General features: G+C 32.0%; 1 protein-coding gene across 1 annotated transcript in view; it reads left to right on the forward strand.

The window, feature by feature from the left end:
- The window catches only part of ETNK1 (ethanolamine kinase 1), a 50,955-nt gene extending 32,064 nt beyond the window's left edge, over positions 1-18,891 (forward strand). Inside the window, exons 5-8 of the mRNA XM_008579228.1 lie at positions 7,710-7,793; positions 9,430-9,590; positions 15,640-15,713; positions 16,042-18,891. Coding sequence (XP_008577450.1) covers positions 7,710-7,793; positions 9,430-9,590; positions 15,640-15,713; positions 16,042-16,114 — 392 coding nt within the window. The 3' untranslated portion in view covers positions 16,115-18,891. The remainder of the gene's footprint in view (positions 1-7,709; positions 7,794-9,429; positions 9,591-15,639; positions 15,714-16,041) is intronic.
- Positions 18,892-20,176: the final 1,285 nt, after the last annotated feature.

The raw sequence follows: 20,176 nt of genomic DNA on the forward strand, positions 1-20,176 counted from the left end.
GTGCTGTTGTGAATATACTATAGCCAAAGAATTCTCATTAACACGGTCATAATTATATTAAATTACTATGAGTATTTATGATCCTTATTAGATTGTAAATCACAACCATTCTAATACAAAGGTTAATATTTATAGCTGACTTTAACTTGAAAACCAACCAAAGGGAACACTGTCAAGAGTGATAGACTTAAGTAAATGTTTCAAAAACATGTTTGAATATCTTTTATATTTGATATTTTAATGTGGACTAGAGATCTTATTTTTCACAAAAATATAATGAGCCAACATCTTTATTTTGAATTGTCTTGAAGTTTTTGTGGAATCATTTTTTTTAAACCTCAGGTATACCCTAAAATATTATGTACTTGACAGTGTCCTTTCATATATTATTGTCCATTTATTCTATATAATTGTTATAGTATATATGCACTACATTATATACTAGTAACCAAATCTCAATGCCATTTGTGAAACAGGAGCATTACTTATGCATTATGCAGTGTATTAGCTTTTAAGTTTAGTGAAAGACCTACTAACAAATTTTGTCTAATGGAATTTCTAGTGAGGGACTTCATCTTACATTTGAAGTGGACACTCAGCTTTATTTTTAACTGCAAGTTAATCAAAGAGAATCTGTTATTTCCTTTGGAATATAATTTTAACCTTTCATATTTTTATTTTTATAAGTTTCTTTTACATATTCATTTTATAGAATAAACTTATTTATAAAACTGAAAAATTAGGGACCAAAAAAATCAGATTACTTTGTCTTAGGTATTAAAAAATGCATTTTTATTTTTTCATTTAAAAAGTTGCCTATCTCTAAACTATTGATTAGTCATATGAAAACTTCCCGTATTGTCAAATAAAATCTTTATGATTCAATTTGGCTTTAAGAGTTCAAGGTTGTCATTTTTCTGCCAAGAGTTACCTGACTCATACTTTTGCATCTAATTTTTCTTTCCTACACAGAAGAATAAATTTCACTGCCCCACAAATGTAAATATTTTGGTATACTTTTAGAATTTGCCCTTTTTCATAGAATTCTATTTTGTACCATTTGTTTCATCTTGTCTTTGTGGTTGTGTTTATGTGTTAGTTATGGAAATGTCTGGGTTTTTTTTCCCCTTACCAATGGTTTCATAGTATCCATTAGGAAGGCTCATTTGGACCCCGTGGCATCTGTTTACAAAAAAAAAAAAAAAAAAAAAAACAATTCTTAATGTGATTAGTTAATACATAGCTTTAAGAAAATATGATTAGAATGTTCCAGTAAAATCTTAAAACTCATGAAAATGTGGCAAGAAGCTTATTTTATTCTTATGTTTCAAATTTGGAACTAATGGTTTTTTGAGATAATATAATGATATGACATATTTGAGTCTCTGCATCTTGAAGTCTCTGCATATATTTTTAGGCCATGACTTAAATTTTTAATATTCTAACTAGAAAATCTCTAAGTAACTCTTAGAAGCAGACGTATTAAAGTTTAGTTACAACCAGTAGAAGTCAGAAAGAGTATAGATTTTGGAACCAAGCATACTTGGGTTCAAATCCCTGTTCAGTTGCTGACAGAAGTAAAGTAGTATTAGACAAGTCATTTTGTCTCTTTATAGCAGCTCTCAGTTGTAGCTATTACTAAGATAGGGGTTGGCACACTTTTTCTTTAATGGGCTCGATAGTGCATTTTTAGGCTTGTTGGGCCATATTGCAGTCTTCATTGCAGCTATTCAACTCTGTGTTGTAACATGAACACAGCCATAGACAGTACTTAATTAAACAAGTGTGGATATGTTCCAGTAAAACTTAATTTTTAAAAACAAGTGGTGGGCTGGATTTAGCTTGAACACACGTAGTTTGCCAACTCCTGTATTATGTATATAGCATGCATTTTAAAAATGTATCCGATTCTGAAAAAAAATAATAAATGGTTACTGTAGACCAGAAGGTTAATTATATCCTATAACTAGTAGAATTATGGCTCACAGGCATGAGATGACAATTTGTTTCGTCTTTAAGTACAACCTATAGTTTCTACCTTAACTATAACTCAAGCGATTGATTTAAAATTTTAGAAAATGTGTATATGTATGGATATATGTACACATGAGGGTGCTTAAGAGTTCATGGAAAGATTTGTATTATCTTCTAGTTATGTTTTTCCACGAACTTTGAAGTACCCTCATACATACATATTCATACACACGTGCACACAAAGACTATGGGCACCCTGCAGTTTGTAGGCATTTTCATCTGTGACTGTTACAGGAACTGGTAGGCATTACAGGAAAAAGTACTGCCTCTACTTGCTTTCACAATGTCAGCTGACAGAACTCAGGAATTTGGGGGAGGAGAGTGAGCTTCCTTTCTGAAGTTGATGGTAGCTGTCAAGATTTTTGAAAAATTAGTGCCAGGAATTAGGTGGTTGATAAACAGCAGCCCATTCCTTGCCTTCAGTGAAATGACATCCTAAAAAGGTAAGAAAAGAATACTTAATGATAGAATTTGATACATAATAAAAAACCCAAAAGCAGCAGTTCTTGCTCCAGAACTGTAAGAATTACCAGTCATCTTTTAAATAAATCATTAATTTAATAGAGTTTAAGTAGAACAAATTGTAACATTGCTTATTCACTAATGGACTTCAAATCTAATATTTTAATTTTAACTAATTCTTTTAACTGCTGACATGTCAGAGATAATTGCTACAGCTTTTGAGATTGCTGTCTCATGTCTTGATGCTCTGTCAGAATGTTGTTGGTCTAATGATTTTTGGTGGTGGTTTCGTTTCTCTCCCTATCCTCCATTTCTTCATAAAAGCTCTTACAAAGATTTAATATATAACTTTAAATTTCAGTAATGGCAATCACTGTTTTCATTTGTCAGCAAAATGCAAGAAGCGGATTTACAGCTCTTTAAGGAAATACAAATGAGTAGAAGAAAAGAAAGGAAAGCTTTCTGGGAAATATAAGTAAACCAGGGTTTTCTTTAGAATTTTACACAATATGAATAGAAAATGGATTAGTCACCATTCTTAATCACTTGTTTGGCTCTAAATCTTATCCACCCTATCATTATTCATGAGAAGGCATTATTGTAGTTGTGGTTTTATTGATGCTTTAATGACTTAGAAGAGTTTTTTTTAACTTGGTTTTATTTTAAAATTCAAATAAATATAAATTTATTTTTGTATTTCATAACCTATGTTTTCCAGGATGGAGTGTTTCTTATGAAGGATAATCTTAACCCTGTTTTAATCTGTATTCTAAACCACTAGTTAGCAGAAAATAAAATATCCCAATGGCTGGCCGGCAAGCTGAGTTGGTTAGCATGTGGTATTATAACATGAAGGTCAAGGGTTCAGATCCCCATACCAGCCAACTGCAAAAAAAGAAAATAAAGTATGTGTCAGATAATAAAAAACTTAAATAGACTATAAAAAACGAACAGTGACCTAAGATATAGTTACTATTTAAGTGTTTTTTAAACTTTAATTGATTTTACTCATGCATTCAGGCCCACTGTGTATTCGGTCATATACTTTAATAGAATGTCAGAAATTCTACACTTTTTTCCTTTAGTATTTCATGTTTAATTCCCTCCCCCCCAACATGTGTTGTTATTTTGTCTCAGCATTCTCTGCAAAACTTCCATTTATGTCACTAGCATTTCAGTACTTCCTATGTGCTGTGGAGTGCTCTGTGGATTGCATAATGAAAGATAAAAGGAGCCCTACTGCCCCTCCAGGAGGCCATGTATCATGTAGTGGAGGAGTCAGATCACTAAACAGATACTTACATTTAGAATGATGAGTGCTATGGTGAAGGTGTACACAGAGTATGACTGGACACCAGAGTGAGGTATGAAGGGGAAGTTTCCCAGACCAGAATAGTCCCTTTTTGTGTCAAAAAACATTGTTAACATTGATATGATTGTGGTTACTTTTCTCATTGTTCTCTTTCCAGCAAAACTAGTGAGTTGAAAAGATTTTCAGATTCTCATAATGAATCTTTTGCTTTTCATTTTTATCCCTGTCTCCTTAACAACTTAAATATAATTTTAAATTCCTTAAAAATAAAAGGAAACCAAACAAATGTATTGTATATGATTAGATAACCTCAGGTAATAAATTATTACTTTTTTGGTTTTAAAATGCTTTGAAAATTGGTAGACTATTTTCAGTATACTGAGATTTGAACAGTTTAACTCAGTAGTATGTGGATTTTATTACTGTGGTGAAGATAGTAATAAATAAAATGTAGCTTTTCAAAATTTAAGTTTTATCCATTAATCATGTGCTTTATGTGCTTATTATTATATGCTTATTATTGTGCTAATTATATAAAGACAAATAAAATAGCTGTCCCAGCCCTTAGCATAGTGGTTCTTTACTTTTTAGAGATAATGGATCCCTTGAGAATCTGGAAAATAGAGAATCTCCTCCTTGGAAAATGCACATACACATAAAGTTTTGCGTAAAATTTTAGGGAGCATTCTCATTGTCTCTCTACCCTTGAAACCCTAATTAAAAATTCATGTCTTAAAGAATTTACAAGATGGGCATGCTATATGCTAATTATTAATAGTGATGTGGACATACCTCTAAATAATGGGAAATTTTAGAAATCAGAAGTTAAATTTATGGTAGAAAAAAATATATTTTCTGTTGATAGGAAAGCATTTTCCAGTAATTTGATTTTTCTGGCACCCTAAAAATAATGGAAGTAGGCCTCTTTAAGTTTACTTTGTTGCAGAAGGTTAAATTTAAGGTTGAGTTCCACTTTATTTGCAGTAGTTTGAAAAAGACTAGTTAATGCAGATTTTAAAAAATTTTTTTTCCTTTTAAGCTTTGTGTCTTGTAAAATGTGAGTTTGCCAAATTTTCTTCATCTGCTACAGATTAGGTATGCCATTGTTGCTGCCATGTGGCGGCGCACCCCGTGCTTCTTAAACGCACTGACTGGAGGTTTATCGCATCACTTGTTCACATGCACGGAGCCTGGTAACAGCCTCATCTGTATCTTGTTAGCTTCATTTTCTTATTTTTTAAATTTCATTATTTATAAACTCAACATAGCATTTAAAAATAAAGGCTAGTTTTAATGAATTAATGCTACTACAAAAAGTCATTGCTAAAATTTTTGTACTGAAACAGATTTTAACTTTTGTTAAAATGGTCTGTGTTTAAATTAAATTGTATTTACTTTACAAGCAGGTGTATTTTACCTGCCATTTTAACTATTTGCCAAATTCTAAATATAATGTTGAAAATTGAAATTGAAGCTTTTATTTATGTGGCAAAAGTAAGCTTCAGGACTGGGCTGTGTATTTTTATTGGCATGTCACGGTTAATATGAGCTTTACAAGAATTTGTATTTAAAGAGCTTAAGCAATCAACAGCTGCAATTTAAAAAGTTATATGTTCAAACTGTTCAGTTGCCACAGTTGTGCACTGGCACCTCTTGTATCCTGATTTTTTGATGGCTGGTGGATAAATTATCTCCCAAATTATTAAGTTTAGTCTCTTACTTTATAGACAGTTTGTATAGAGAATTCACCTTATTCTTTTTTAAATAACATTTTTCCTCCCCAAATTAAAATTTATTGCAAAGAATTTTAAAATTAGAAATGAGAGGGAAGGGCCGGCCCGGTGGTGCACTGGAGAGTGCACCGCTTGGGAGCGCGGCGGCGCTCCCATTGAGGGTTCGGATCCCATGTGGAGACCGGTTCCCGCTCACTGGCTGAGCGCGGTGCGGGCGCAACACTGAGGGTTGCGATCCCGTTACCGGTCAGTAAAAAAGACAAAAAGGAAAAAAAAAAAAGAGAGAGAGGGAAAAAGTTGCTTGTCTATCATCTGTAACAACATGTTTAAACATTTTGTTTTGGCTTATTTCTATTTATCTTTTTTTCTGTATGCATTATATGCTTCCCCCCCTTTAGACATAATAGTTTTAATAATTTGGATGTCTATTTTTCATATGACATTTGTAATTCCCCTGGTCATTATTTTTGAAGTGAGATTTTTTCATGGCTTTATTTAATTTTTTATTTTATTTTCATGGCTGGGCATATTTTACCATGATGGTGCTCTTCACCCTCTCACTTCCAGTGATTCCTAGAAAAGATATTTTAATACATGTTCCAACTTCCCGTTCTGCAGTTTAATAAAGTGATTTTGTGTACTGTAATATTTTTTGTGGAATAGTTTTCTGTGAATTCAAGAATATATTGTGGTTGCAGTGATTTATTGTCACCAACATTTAAAAATCTTACATTTAATATAATATGCATTGGATTTTGATAACTGGTATATGATACTTGGATCATTCTCACTTATTTTACTCTAGACTTGACTATTATTTATACAAGATTAGAATTACATATTAAATACCATTCTATGTAAAATTTTTTTGCTTTTATGTAAAACACTGCATTTGCCATGATTTTTTTTTTGTCACAGAATTTTGTTTTTCTGTTTGAATATGATCAACATACTTCCTCAGATTAAATTTACAAATCTATATCAAGACATTTTAGTGCAAAAGCTGTTTTATTTGGGAAATGCCAGTATGTGTAGACAAGGAGCTTGATGTTTGAGTGTAACTAGGCAGATGTTATACATTTTCATAATATAAGCAGTTAGAAACTATTCTTACAGCCACCTCTGTTCATGTATATACCATTTTAACTCCATGCCCCTGTAAGCCTTTGAGTTTGTGATCCTCGGTATTTAGTGACCCACGCTGACTTTTTTTAATATGTCTCTCTTCTTTTTTTTCTTTCCCCCCTTATTTTTTCTCTTGTCTAAATAGGACCTATATATATCTTTGCTGAGCCAAACCCTTTATAATAGTCAGTGCTCAAAAATTAAAAGTAGGTAGGAATATGCCCCTTGGACAGGATTATCTTTGCAGAATTATAATGAAATACCTATATACACATATACATTATAATTCATTATAATATACAATTAATATATAATACATATATGTAGTAATAAAAGAGGAATCTATTTAGCTAATGTAAACATTTCTCAAACTTATACACATTAAAAAGAAACTATTCTTTTTCTCTTTTTAAAAAATGAAACCACTACCTTAATGCTGATCAGATGTGTAAACCTTAGTTATGTGGAATTCTATAAAAATGTAAGAAAAATGTAAGCAACTAACTTCTTAAATTAGTGATATTAAGTTGATCAGCAAGTATTACAGCATTACTGCAAGATTTACAAAATTCAAATTTTTCAAAGTTTATATTGGATTTCCATATGTAGATACACTTTTCAATTTACTGTTGAAATATCATAGATTAAGTTTTTATAAAATTGCATAGATTATCAACAATTTCCAAAGATAGCTTTTATTTCTAATTAAACTTGAATTTTAAAGTAACTGATGCCCCCATGTGGTGAAAGACATTTCACTTTTGTTTGAACTTAGAGAATGACTGTGAGTGTATTTTCATTTTTCTTTAATACAGTGGGCATTAGTGTTTACAAAGAAGCTGTTGACCAAGAGACATAATCTGAATTTTGTAAAGCTCATTGCCATAAAATTCACAGCCTTACCCTGTAATGTCTCAGAAGTGCATGTAACCAAGCACGTACAATGAGACAAACAGTTGGAAGCTATTTCATTACAAATAGCATAGGGGTTTTCTGATCTCATATGTGGTGTCTTAATGTCTTTGTTTTTGTGTCTCACATAGGTGATGTACAGTTCATTGATTATGAATATTCTGGATACAACTACCTGGCATATGATATTGGAAATCATTTCAATGAATTTGCAGGTAAAATTCAGGGTTTGTCTAATGGAGTAACTTATTTAACTTTGAAATGATAATTTTAGAATTTTTTTTTTTCTTTCTTTAAAGAAAATCAACTGGCAGCAGGAACGATATCTTTTCACTTCTTGTTCACCTTTTTGCTTTGTTTTTGTTTCTTACTGGAGGAAAGAGGAGATGACCAAAATATCTTAATTGCCATCAGAAAATAATGGATAGGAGAAAAATGATTGTTACTTCTGTTAAGACATGATACAGTGCTAGGTGCTTTGTAAATCTCATCTCATTATTTTCTCGACAGTGATCCTATAAGGTAATATTACCCAGTTTACAGATGAGGAAAGTAACTCACCAAGGTCACAGTAAAATAGAGAGGACTAAGATGGGAACCTAATTTTTTTTATCATTTAGGAGGCTTTGCTTTTTTCATCGTAAACTTGGGCTTTTGGAATGTTGGTTAACTAAAAAGCTAAAAAAAAAAAAAGAATTTTTTTTTGGCCATGAATATTGAAAAGTTTTTTTAACCCCTGAATATTAATCTATAACAACCATTAAGTATAAAAGTTTTAGTTTTTTTTAAATGTAAGTAGCATTAATTTAAAATTCATTTAATGACTCTATATTTAGAAACATGAAATTCTCTAAAACTGAAAATTAGGAAATTCCTTTGGATGGTTTACACCTAGTAGGAATTTTTCATTGCTGAATTTATATTTGTGTATACCCATGTATTCATGTATTTTTATATACTTCAGATTACCAGATTGGGAAATTATTTCCCTCCACCAAGCTTATCATATACATGCTATAGCCACATGTATGTGCTGTACTTATTTTCACATACATCACCTATAGAAGAGGAAACCAACTTTGCATATAATGAGATATCACCGTGTTAGTAATACAGATGTTACTGCTGTGGATGTGAAAGAGGAAACTCTAGTGATCTTAGAACGGTTTTGTGGAGAAAAAAATTGAGCTGAAGCTTGAAAGATAAAGTTTGCATGTGCAAATAGAAGAGAAGGGAAGGCACTTCGGGAAAGGGGAAGAAAACTTCAAGATGAATTGCTTATTTTTGTAGGATATAAAATTCATGAAGGAGAATAGAAGATTATAAGACTAGAGAGGTGGGTTTAGAACAACTTACGAAGAACCTTCAGTGCTAGGCAAAATAGTATGAACATTATCTTCTAGGTTAGTATTTTTAAACTATATCATGAAATCAGATTGGTGGGATTATCACTTTTGTTTACAGGGAATGGAAAAGAGTAGAAATAGAAAGTATGAGAGTTGGAATATGTAGTTGGGGTAGATATTATCTTGTGAAACTTAATTATCAGTTAGGTGTATGTATAAGGTCTCAATAAAAATGTGTGTTTTTTTACCACGAGTCATGATCAGAAAAGTTTTAGAGCCACAGTTTGAGGTAGTGCTCCAAATGTTAATGTGCTTAAGAATTTCCTTAAAATGCAGATTTTGAGCTTCTAATACAGGTGATTCAAGCTGTATACTTTGAGGAGAAAATTGAAGCAATGAGAACTGATTATGGTGATATGACAAAATATGTTGGTGGTAAGGATTATTAAAGTATGCAGAAGAGTATGAATTCTTAAAATCTTGAATGCATTTTGTTTTTCTAAAGGTATGAGTGATGTAGACTATAGTCTCTATCCAGATAGAGAACTACAAGGCCAGTGGCTGCGTTCTTACCTTGAAGCCTACAAAGAATATAAGGGCTTTGGTACTGAAGTTACTGAAAAGGAGGTAGAAATACTCTTCATTCAAGTCAATCAGTTTGCATTGGTAAGTTTAAATGTAAACAATGAAAGATTCTCAATATAATTTTAAGATCTTCTAAATTTTCATCATCTTGTAAAACACTTTCTCAGTTTTAAGTTTTGTGAATTTTTTTTCAAAATAATGAAAAAACATGGTTGTTCATAGTTAACACTGTTTATAGTTTACCCTGTTGCATTGTTTTTGGGGACAAAAATTTTGTTTCATGCACTACTGTATCCCCACCTCCTAGAACAGTGCCTGGCCATATTGTAGATGCTTAGTGATTATTTATTTAATGAATGAATTCTAGTTCGGGTTAGGATTAATGTGTGAAGCAGTTTCTTATATCTCTTTCTTTACATTATGAAAAACATATAATTAAAGACAGGTTTATGGAAAATGAGGTTTTCCACAACACTTTTAATTATCACATCTTAATGTTATGATAAAGGTAGTTTGGAACAACTAGTAGAATTAAATTTGCATGACTTGTTCAGTGTTTTGTCTTCTTGACCCTCATTTGATAGGCAGTTATTCCCAGCTTCTTTAATATTTTAATGTTTTATTAAGACCCACGTCTCATTACATGCATTTGTTTAAAAAAATTAGTTTATTTAAATTATCTTTTGAGAATAATGTGATGTATTAGAATGAGTTTACAATTAAGGTGTTAGACAGTTAAATTGAATACTAGGTCAAAGTTATTTTAGCTACTTGTTAGTTTTAATATAATTTTGTACAATTGACATGGGGAATATTTGCTATATTGTCTTCACAAGTAGACCCTAGCAAGTGTACTATTTCCATAGTTTTAAGAGCATCATTTTCCCAGAGTCACTTAGAATACTTCTCAAGTAAGAGGCTGCGCTGAAATGTGACTTTACCTGCTGTTCTGATATCTATTTTCAGTAGAACTGTTGGTTCAGTTAATGGCACGCTCTCCAGCTGGTCCTAGGATACCTGCTGTTTCTATTTGTTCTATTTAAGCATGATCTTAAAGTAGGGAAGTAGGGCTTTCTTTCTCATTAGGATGAATGGATTTCAGAATCAACTTAATACTCCTATTTTTGCCAATGTCTGTATTAACGAATATTATTGTTGCTGTAATTTGTATTTTTTCCATGTACCCATTTAATTTCTCATATTCGTCAGCATTGAATTTATTAATTTCTACCTAAAGTACATGTAGCTCATAAATTCTTAATCAGCAGTCACATTTTTTGCTACTTTGGGTTCCCTTGCAAACTTTTGATGATGTTTAACCCCTTTTTTGGCATATTGTATTTGTATCTTTACATGGTATTGAAGGATACAGTTACTTCTGGTTTGATCATCAAGTTGTTTATAAATATTCGTTAATTGGATATTAAGTACTTACTGCTACTCTAGGTCAGGTAGATTGGAAGTTTAAAAAAGAACTAAAAACATGGTGCTTTCCTTCAAAATGATTATAATTTAGAAGTGCAAATAAGATGCACAAAATAATTTTTTTGTGTGTGTTAAAATTTAACACCCATTCCTATTTAAAATTCTTTGTAAATTAGAATTGTAAGGAAACTTATTTAACCTGATTTAAAAAAAGAAAGAATATCTCCATAAAACGTGTAGCAAATATATTCAGTGTCATACATTCAGTAGAAGGTCTGATAGAAAAAGGATTAGGGACGGTTGATAGAGACATAAAATTTCAATACCTTTTAAATAGTATTCCTCATTTAGCATGTTCTCTGAATTTACATATACTTAGCTCTTGCATGAGCATGTATGGTAAGTTTATTATGCTCTGAGGTTCTGATACCAGTTTCTAATTTTTCTTCATTAAGAAACCATTGAAAACCCTTTATTTCTTAAGGCAGCTTTTGTCTGAATTCCTCTTCTTATTTTATCAAGATTCTTCTGATTGTCTGTGTGCTTTTCTTGCCCTTTTTCTTCTGGGATATGTTACTTTATTGCATCAGTGGCTCTTTCTATCTTCAGAAAAGAAAGAAGACAGCAGAACTTAGCAGAACACTCACACATGGCTTTGTCAGTACCCTTTACTGAGATTACCACCTCTCCTTTTGATATTCTTTTCTTTTTCAAGACTGTTTTTATAGCTTCTTTTTAGCTAGCCAGTTTATCTTTCACCAACTTTTAATTTCATCCCACTGATCAATAATGTTTGTCAATCTCAAGTGTTTGAAGAAATAATTAGGAATGTAGGGTGAAATAAAAGCAAACCTTCAATCTTTCTCCTTTATCATCTTTCATGCACTCCGCAGACCACTGCAATCTGCCTTTTTCCACACTACTTAAAAAAAAATAATTCAGGTAAGGGTTACCGATAATGATGTAATTGCTAAGTCTAATTTAAACTTTTTGGTCCTTATCTTGCTTGATTTGTCCATAGCATTTGACAGTATTTACCACTGATTCTTAAAATTTTCTTTTTCATTGACTTTTATGATTCATTTTTGTTCTGTGTGGTGAAAATAAGTAGATGATAAAAGTATGATTATATGAATCACACAGTTTATTGCCATACAAAGAGAATTTTTTTTTTTGGCTCTTAGGTTCACAGTGCTTAGAGAGGGGGAGAATAATGTGAGCAAATCTCACAGTGAATACACGTGATAGACGAGGTACATTAACCACATAGTGAGTGAACTCTATGAAGTTCAGTGAGTGAACACTACTTTAAAACTATTAAAGTCTAGTTTGATTAGGATGGAACTTTACTTTTTTTACTTTTTAAACTTCTTACTTTACTGTGGAAAGTAAAGTCTAATTGAAGAATAAGGTATACCTTTTTACGAGCGGTTTCTTGGGAGAAACTGGCTTGACCAACACAGTAGAGATTCATGATGACATCTAAAGTACCTCGATGCTAGAGGGTGGTGCTGGTGGATAAGGTTTCAGAGCTCAAAGGCCTGTCAAGGCCTGAGCTCTTCGAGTTTGGAGAAATGGTTGACAGAGTGCAGCCTGTCACAACCTAAGCTCGTGTAATGTCAAACTCCTAGTTTTATATGTATTTTGAAGTTCAATGGTTGAGGTTAGTAACTCACATGTGGGTCTGATAAGGTGTGATGTAGCATTCCCAAGAGGGAGGGGGAGTTTGCTGCAAGTTCTTACATATGGGCTCTGATGAGACTTCTGTTCTCAAGAGGAGGAGAGTAGCCGCATATCTCACGTATGGGTCTGATAAGATGTCATATTCTGGAACGGAGGGGGCAATACACTCCCAAGTTTTTACTACAGCGAAACATGTATCATTCACGTGGCAAACTATGTAAGTGTTTGGAATCATTTGAAAGCTGCATGATGCATTCTTCCTTGGTTCTTCTCTTTCTGTACTTTCCTGCTTAGTCTCCTCCCCTGGCTCCTTTTTTCCTCCTCTTCCCCCAACCTTCTTACATGTTAGTATTCTCTAGTGTTCTGATTTTGGGACTGCCCCCTCCTTTCACTTGATATTACTTTCATTGGGTGATTTAGTCGTAAGGCTTTTATTTCTGTTAATCATCCCAATTTGAGTTTCTTCCCACTTTTGAGCTCCAGACTGTTTCTCTCCAGGGTCCCATTAGTATCTGACCACATGTCTAAACCTCTATTTTACTTTGTGCACTCTGCCTTCTACCTCAGTATTTACTCTTGATTTTACTATTTTGATTTAATTAAAACACCATCCATTTAGTTGATATATTCTAAAACCAGAAAATTTTCTCATGTGTTCTTCTTCCTTATCCTTAGATTTTTTTGTTTCCAAGTTCTGTTGTTCTTGGTTCCTAAAATTTTTTCAATTCAACCCCTTCTTAATGCCATCACCCCAATTAAGGCCTAATCTAGATTAGTCTTTGCTTGTCTCTTTGCCTTCAGTTTTTTGTCTTTAATTCATCCCGTACATTAAAAAAGTGATCTTGTTCAGTGATTAGAATCTAATCTGATTCATGAACTTAATTGTGTACAACACTTGCCTATTTTATGACTTCTTATGACCTACAGAATAAAACCCAAATATTAGCATCTATAAATTCCGTCTTTATATCCTGCTGTTTTCCACCTTCTTCTCCTGTTCTACCAGAGTCATTTTGTTTCTACATACACCATGATGTTTCATGCTTGGCATTCTTTTGTATAGGTTATTCCTTCTCACTGGAATGCCCTTTTCCCTATATCCCCTGGCAAATTCCTCTTGTTCCTTATAGACATGTCTTAAATACTATGTCCTCTGTGGATGACTACTTTCTTGATCACTTGTTATAAAGAGGATGGCATATATACATTGTAAAGCTGCTTTGATAAATGGGAAAAACAGGTCTGAATAAAATCAGAGTATACAAGTTTTTAAATAAATGGTTAATAAGTGTTTATTGCTCAGACTTCTAAAAATTACAAGACCTCACTTGTTATTGTTTATCGTAGTTAATTAATAGCGCAAACACTATAAAACCAAATAGAGTGTACATAGAGGGTTTTTTAAGCTTTGAGGAGTTTTCAGACACATTGTACGAAGACTTGGGATTCTTTCTAGGTAAAACATTAAGAGTTACATTGGGGTTTTTGAGAAAACGGGGTTTATTTTAGTTTAGTATATATAAAGCTTGCATTTTTCTTTGCAACAGGGGTGAATAGCCTGAAATTAAAATGCCCTTTTATTTTTATTTCTTTATTTATTTTTTTTCCTTTTCGTCTTTTTTTGTGTGTGTCCGGCAACGGACCGCAACCCTCAGTGTCACGCCCGTACCGGACCGGGACCAGCAACTATCTTGATGCACTGTAAGTAAAATGAATCATTTTCTTCTGAAATGCCAGTTGTTGACTGTATGATAACTTGGGATGTTCATATGAAAATATCTGTTTAGGAGAGTGAAATATACTGTCTCTATTGGTGGTACATCTTTTTGAATTGAATATTAGGGAGCATTTCTTTTTGGGGGGAATATAACTTAGAATTAATTTCCCCTCTCTTTCAATATAAATATAAATATTTACCATATAATCTTGGAATAAGTATAATGATTTGATGTTACCAAAATATTTATTAGGTAATGTTTTCAAATGCTAAACATGGCCATTTAAACAGACTTACATATCCATAACTTCTGAACATGAGAGAAATAGTATAAGTAAATCACAGAATGTTATTTTATTTGGACTTTTTTTTTTAAAAGAATGCACGTGATAAATCGGCTCTTTCCTGCCTTTTTATATACTTAGAACCTAATGTTATGAATAAATTTTTCATCTTTCACTTTATAAAAAGAGCTGCCTAACAAAAATGAGATTTTTTGTGAGGTTTTATGTATAATCCTTCTCTAGTGTGGAATCATTTAGTTAATGTATATTGCTATCTGAATAAAAATTGATTGAGAAATATAGTTACCAGCTGTGCTTGAAATGGTGAGAAGAGCTAGGTCGATGTTATTTTTAAATTCAGAATGACTCCTGATTTCTCAGTCGTCTCCACTACAGAACAAACTTTTAGTAGGGTAAAGAGATTAGGGTACCATCTACAGATAATTTTATATCACTTAAAATATGCCAAGGTGATTTAGACAAGAGGTACTCTTGTGTGTGTGTGTGTGTGTGTGCGCGCGTGTGCACGTGCACGCGTGCATGCGTGTGTGTATGTGTTTTACAGAAATTGAACCCTGGACCTTGGTGTTATCATCACCACACTCTAAGGCCAGCTGGTTCTCAAACTTTTTGACCTCAGAACCCCTTTACACTTTAGAATATTTTTTGAAGACTTCTGTGACCTTTCATTTACATGAGTTATAAACATTTTTATCAACATTCACTATATTAGAAATGAAAATAAAATTTAAAATATTTATTCAATGTATACTAAAAATAAAGTCATTACATGTTAAATAACCACTTTTTTAAGTGTAAAGACAATTTTCCAGAGTAAAAAATGACTTAATGAGAAGAATGGTATTATTTTGCACTTTTGCAAATTTCTTTGATGTCTGGCTTACTAGAAAAAAAAAGTATCAGGAATGGAGTTGATGAAGAGGATAGAATTGATAATTTGATATTTGTTTAACAAAGAAATTCATTACCAAAATTTTTGATTTTTCTTTCCTCCTTAAAGGCTTCGCATTTCTTTTGGGGATTGTGGTCTTTGATTCAAGCCAAATACTCTACTATTGAGTTTGACTTCCTTGGGTAAGTTTAGTTTTACTGTATGCATTGCATTTGTCTCTACTTTTGTTTGTATTAACAACTAGAACTCATAGAGAACACTGCAGTTATTTTCAGTCAAATATTGTAAAGCCTGCATATATTTAATAATTGGTCTGTGAAGAAATCTGCTGCAAGCTAAGTGCTCTCAGTATTAGAAAAGTGTCCAGTAGGTGGTGCAATAAACTAAAAATACGTCCTTAGAAAATCTTAAACTTTTAAAAAAACCAGCTTAGAAGGGTGAGTGGAAGTAAAGGATGGATTAAGTTTTTCAGCTTTGACTAATTTCCTGGTTATTCTCTTTTCTCACTAGATATGCAGTTGTTCGTTTTAACCAGTACTTTAAAATGAAGCCTGAGGTTACTGCATTAAAAGTGCCTGAGTAAAGAAGAGATTTAATTTTTCTCAAGTAGCTGAGCAATGCTTGTGAATCTTTTCTTAAGAAATTCCAAAAAGCCAATATTTGTTAAAATTCTGTTATTTTATTTGGTTATTTTGCTTTACAAATTATGCCTCTTAACAACCAGTCAATTTTTTAAATAGACCAAATAATGTCAAGAAATATACCTACTGCTATCAGTATGTGGTAGAGTAGAAATTTGTTAAATCTGCAAAAGGTGTAAAGATGTCTGTTTAAGCCTTTCTTTGATACTTTAATCTATGTTATATGTGAATTATTTATTATACATTTAACATGATTTTGTGACTGTTTTCATCTGTTTCATCTGTTTTGAGTATTAGCAATGAAAATGTTCCAGAGAAATTCTTTTAAAGTTTTACTTTAATAGTATTAATTTTAGTACACATTATTGTCATTCAGTGTAACCTTTTTATCTTGATGCACTGTAAGTAAAATGAATCATTTTCTTCTGAAATGCCAGTTGTTGACTGTATGATAACTTGGGATGTTCATATGAAAATATCTGTTTAGGAGAGTGAAATATACTGTCTCTATTGGTGGTACATCTTTTTGAATTGAATATTAGGGAGCATTTCTTTTTGGGGGGAATATAACTTAGAATTAATTTCCCCTCTCTTTCAATATAAATATAAATATTTACCATATAATCTTGGAATAAGTATAATGATTTGATGTTACCAAAATATTTATTAGGTAATGTTTTCAAATGCTAAACATGGCCATTTAAGTTACTAGTTTCAGTTTAAAAAATTTTACTCTATCAAATTGTTTCTAACCAAAAATCTTGCTTTACTTATTGAGATGCTCTGTTTTTATTTATTAAATAGTAGCTAGTATTGCTAAATTTTGAAACAAATTTACAAAGTTTATCATACTTGGAAATAAGAAAATAACATTTAGATGAATTCTTTTTTACCTATCCAGATTCATTCCTTACATTTTGGTTTCATGTTTTAGTTTGGTTCCATGTCTTTAGAGTGATAGCAAATGATTACTTGATACATAAAAGTTCAGAGTAATATGTTGAGGCAGTTAGAAGAATTAAATAAAGAACTTTTAGGACATTGATCTTGTACACTTAAAATCTGACAAATAACAAAATGTGAATTAAGCAGAAATACTCATGGTAGGAAGGCTTCTGTTTGTTTTTATTTCTCTTGTTTTTGTTTAAGTGTATTTTTTATTTTGTCTGGGAGTAAGAGGCAGGCAATTATTGTATGGGAGGAAGATAGATCTTTGGGATAGATAAGTAAGCTTCAAGGCTTGAAGACTGCTGTGTGGAGTTGAACAGTCATGGTTAACTTTACTTAGAAAATTAGTCTGATGGGCTTTGCACTTTGGTCATATAAGTGCCCATGTACAAAGTTGGCTTAATGGATCTGCATATTCAAAATATGCAACTACAGATTTATCCTCTGAGAAATCTTCTGGGGAGTCTGATGTATTATTTCAAAATGACTTATATTCTCATCAAGTGCTTTAAAATACTTGGATTATCTCAAGATGTTTAAAGCTAATAAAATGCGTAGAAACTCTTAAAGGCCATTTTAAATGGTAAATTCTAGTTACATAAGTAGAATCTTAAAATATGTTTGTATCTATAACAGTGTTAGACCAAGATTTGGTTTCTACCTCCCCAATGTTATAAATGTTCACTTGTGTTTTTATAAACCACATTACTGTAAGATCAATAGAATTTTGCCTAGTTGATTAAATGAATGGAACCAATTAAACAACTAATAGCTTTCTATGATGGTAGAATGAACTTTTGGTGAAATTTTTATCTATGGTTGGAACATTTTCGTAGAATGATGACAATTCAAATACTCTTTTTTTTTTTTTTTTGCTTTTTGCGTTCTAAAAGTGCAGCAGTATATATCTGGTAGAACTATGGGAGGAGAAAAGATCATTTTTCTACCTTACTCTGTATTCTTACTTCAAACTATTTCAAATAGAGATTCACTGAGCCACTGCTGGATGACTGCATAACTGCTAGCTGTGACATTATTATGTGTTTCAGAGTAAAACCATTTCATGTGTAGAAGTAAATGTAACCAGGAATAAAGGCTCTCATTTTAGCCCTGGGAGTGTGCAGTGGATCTTGGGAACAAAAAAAGATATTTAAGCTATTGTCCCCACTCTTGGGCTTACATTTTGGGTGTTGTGATGCTCCTAATTCCTGTATAGGTTTTTGGGATCACCGTGCAGGGTTAGCAATGGAATTCAAAATTGCTTTCCTTTGTATTCACCATTTAAGGGATTCTAAAGGAGGGTAAATCTCAACAGCATTCTAAAATCATTTCTCTAAAATTTGTCCTATGGCTTGCTGAGATGTCTGTTGCCTTTTTATGTTGAGCTAAGGAACTTGAATGCCTTACTTAATAACTCAACTAGTAGTAAGCTCATTTTGTAAATATGAAAATGGTTGTTAGAAGTGGCATTCATTTATATTCAATGTTAGTCAATAGACCATAGTGGCCTGGATGCTTTAAAAAGCGAAATTCCACAATTTTTTTCTTTTTTTCCCTTACATACCTGTATGATCTTACCTGACCAGTGATGTTTGATTTTGTTTTTCCCTCCTAACCCCATGCTACCACCATTTTCTCAAAATCAAAGAGATGTGGTAGTAAATCATACTGTTCACATAATAATTTGAGAACAATATGAGCACAAAACTCATCAACTAGGTCTGCCTGGAGTGTATATAAAACAGTGTAAATAAAAACTTGTAAATTAGTATGAATTGTATCTTGCATATGACATTGTGTATTGTTTTGCATTCTCTTACCTTTTGTAGAAATTTTTCTGTAAGGAAATGATCCAGCTCATTGGTTTTAGACAAGAAATAGCCAACAGTTCTGGCTGCACAGTGAGATAACAGGAACTGGAAATAGGGTTTATCAGCTTTGGTTAATGTCAGTTCTTATTTATTTAGCCTCTCAGTGCCTAATAAGACTTTTCTCCATTTATTAGTTGGCCATTAGTTTTTGTGAGGTTAGATTCCTGGAAGCAGTGAGTTTATATAGTTATATGAACAGAGCTCCATTTTTTGAGTCATGATTCTAAGCTAAAGGAAATAAAACATATAATTTAATGATTACAGACTGAAATATTACCTTTTCCTATTTTCAAGGTTGTTAACCTTTTTCTACAGAAAAAAACCTTGAAATTTTAGGTGTCTCATTGTGAATCTAAATCCCATATATACAAGAGATATGACAAATAATAGCTCTTAATTCAACCTAAGTATATTTCAGGTGACTTCTCTAATTTTAAAGTTGTTCATTATAGGATTGTAAAAGACAGAAAAGACATAAGTGGTCTTTTAATGACAACTATTACTATTTTTTGCTGATCTAAAAATATTTAATTTAATAAATATGTAACTAAAGCTTCCAGATTTAAAGGGAAAAAAATTCTCTAAACACTCTCAGAAGTTAGAAACCTTCACTTTTAAATTATACAGATATTTCATTTTTACATTACACAGAAGCCTTCTGTACCATTTTATGAATTCCTTTCTTGGTAATATAAATGAAAATACTATCAGTTTGACTTTCTGCTTTAAATTGCTTTTAATAAGCATTTTACACTGCATTCCAAACTGATACAGACTTAAACTTCTAATATCAATCATTCATTGAGTTGATAGACAAACAGTGCTTTATAAAAAGCCAGGCGAGTTTCATTATTGGTAGCTAGTGGCATTACTTTACACAGAAGGCAAATGCTAATAATTATTATTCACAGAGAAAAAGGAATAATACATCTGTGGTAAAGCAGCTTTATCTTTATTTCAAACTTGATTTGCTCTGGTTTTTCTTCTTTAGTCCATAAGATTTTAGAATGTCCTTTTACTGGGAATTTAGTTACATATTAAGGTGATCTGTTTTGGTTTTTATTCTTTTTTAAAAAGAATACATTAGTTATATTGAGCCACCATTATTATTATGATTATTATTCTTTTTAGAAAGAAGACATTAGTTATATTGAATCATCTCCCCCCCCCCCCCCCCCCCCCCCA

This window comes from Galeopterus variegatus, unplaced genomic scaffold (genome assembly GCF_000696425.1).
Source record: "Galeopterus variegatus unplaced genomic scaffold, G_variegatus-3.0.2 Scaffold1838, whole genome shotgun sequence".
In the NCBI taxonomy this organism is placed as follows: domain Eukaryota; kingdom Metazoa; phylum Chordata; class Mammalia; order Dermoptera; family Cynocephalidae; genus Galeopterus; species Galeopterus variegatus.